Source organism: Condylura cristata, unplaced genomic scaffold (genome assembly GCF_000260355.1).
Source record: "Condylura cristata isolate star-nosed mole 26May11 unplaced genomic scaffold, ConCri1.0 scaffold00026, whole genome shotgun sequence".
Classification (NCBI taxonomy): Eukaryota; Metazoa; Chordata; class Mammalia; order Eulipotyphla; family Talpidae; genus Condylura; species Condylura cristata.
Window position 1 is genome coordinate 2,441,899 of NW_004567127.1, and position 1,793 is coordinate 2,443,691.

Consider the following 1,793-nt stretch of genomic DNA (forward strand, 5'->3'; position numbering starts at 1 on the left):
GTGCACCGGCCGCCGCCGGCCGCAGCCTCGCTCTGGCTTGGTCTGTGCCCCCCGACCGGGCCGGTCGTCCTCACGCCCCCCCTTGCTCCGGCAGTGCGTCCCGGGGTACCAGGGCGTCAACTGTGAGTACGAGGTGGACGAGTGCCAGCACCGGCCCTGCCAGAACGGAGGCACCTGCATCGACCTCGTGAACCACTTCAAGTGCTCCTGCCCGCCGGGCACTCGGGGTACGCCGGCCCTGCCCCCCGCCCACCGCCGGGGTCTCTCCAGCGACAGGCCGCTTTCGGGGTTGGGGCTTCTACGCCGTTCAGGGCGGTGACGTCCCGCGAGTTAGCCTGGGTAGCAGGTGACCCAGGGAGGGCGGCGGTGCACGGGAGACCCGGTTCACCAGCTCGTGCGTCTCTCGGACAAGCCCACCGCGCTCCTCGGCGGGGGGCGGGGGGCCCCCAGACGCTGGTCTGTGGGAGGCCCGGGGCAGCCGCCTCCCTCCCGCCCGGCGAGGTTCCAGCGAGGACGCCTGGGGAGGCAGCGCCCCGTTCTCCTCGGTGACCTGCCCCCTCGCCGCCTCAGGTCTGCTTTGCGAGGAGAACGTCGACGACTGCGCCGGCGGCCCCCGCTGCCTCAATGGCGGTCAGTGTGTGGACAGGATCGGGGGCTACAGCTGCCGCTGCCCGCCCGGCTTCGCGGGCGAGCGCTGCGAGGGCGACATCAACGAGTGCCTGTCCAGCCCCTGCAGCTCCGAGGGCAGCCTGGACTGCGTCCAGCTCACCGACGACTACCAGTGCGTCTGCCGCAGCGCCTTCACGGGTGAGCGCCCGGCGGGCGGGCTGGGGTGCCCGGCGGGCGCCGAGGGCCGGGCCGTGGACTTGGGGCCGCGGTTTCCGAGGTCCGTGCCCCGTGGCGTCGCGGGCAGGCCGTCCCTTTATTCCTTCCCCGAGACGCTTCTGTGTTGGTTCTGTCGCACGGCAGAAGAACCCACGCGACAGACTCAGAGCTGCTAGGGACACGGAGCCGGCCGTCCACGCGCTCAGGCGCGGGCACGTGGCCGGCGGCCGCCGCCTGAGGTGGCCACTTCCTCGCCTCCCCTCTCGGACACCTAGTGCCTGGGCTCCCGGCAGCTCCTGCCCCGCCCTCTTCCGTCCAGCGTGGGCCTGTGAGGCGCTGACAGTCGTCCAGGGAACTAAAGGGGCTAAGTGCAAGTTGGGGTGTGTTGGGCCAGAAATAGAAAAGCCGCAGGGCCACGGGGCTGTGCCCGGAGCAGCGGAAACGGCCCGCTGCCTGTTTTCTCTGACTTCTTCTGTCCATCACGAGACGCCCTGCCCAGCGGGGGCTCCGTCCCCCTCGCTGACCGGTCAGCCTGGAGAAGCGCAGCCGGCCACTCCGGGGCTTGGCGCCGTCTCTGTCTGCCTGTGGCAGCAGCGGCAGCACTGACGAGACCTGTCCGGCGCTTCCTGGGTCACTTCGGCCCTGGCGCGGCCGAGGGGTCTCCTGCGCCAGGCCTGTGGCCAGGCGCCTTCACGTCCGCGGAGAAGCCGCAGCGACCTGTTCACTGGTCAGTGCCAGCAGGTCAGACCCTGGCACGTTGCGAGTCCATGTCCAGCCCTCCTCCCCACTTTTAATGGGTGTCGCCCTTCAGGACGCTGGACCTTTATAAAGGACAAGGGGGGTCTCGCCCGGGATGCTCCCCGGCTGCGTGATGTAGGGGGACCCGGGCTGTGGCCACGTGCACAGCCTCCCCCGCCGGCCCCGAGGCGTCCCTGGCCCGGGACGCTGATGGGCGCGTGGGGGCGAGG

The 1,793-nt window shown here is 71.2% G+C and overlaps 1 protein-coding gene across 1 annotated transcript in view; it reads left to right on the forward strand.

Moving 5' to 3' along the window:
• The window catches only part of NOTCH2 (notch 2), a 92,487-nt gene that overhangs the window by 78,652 nt on the left and 12,042 nt on the right, over nt 1–1,793 (forward strand). Inside the window, exons 17-18 of the mRNA XM_012730013.1 lie at nt 95–227; nt 571–807. Of these exons, the coding sequence (XP_012585467.1) occupies nt 95–227; nt 571–807 (370 nt within the window). The remainder of the gene's footprint in view (nt 1–94; nt 228–570; nt 808–1,793) is intronic.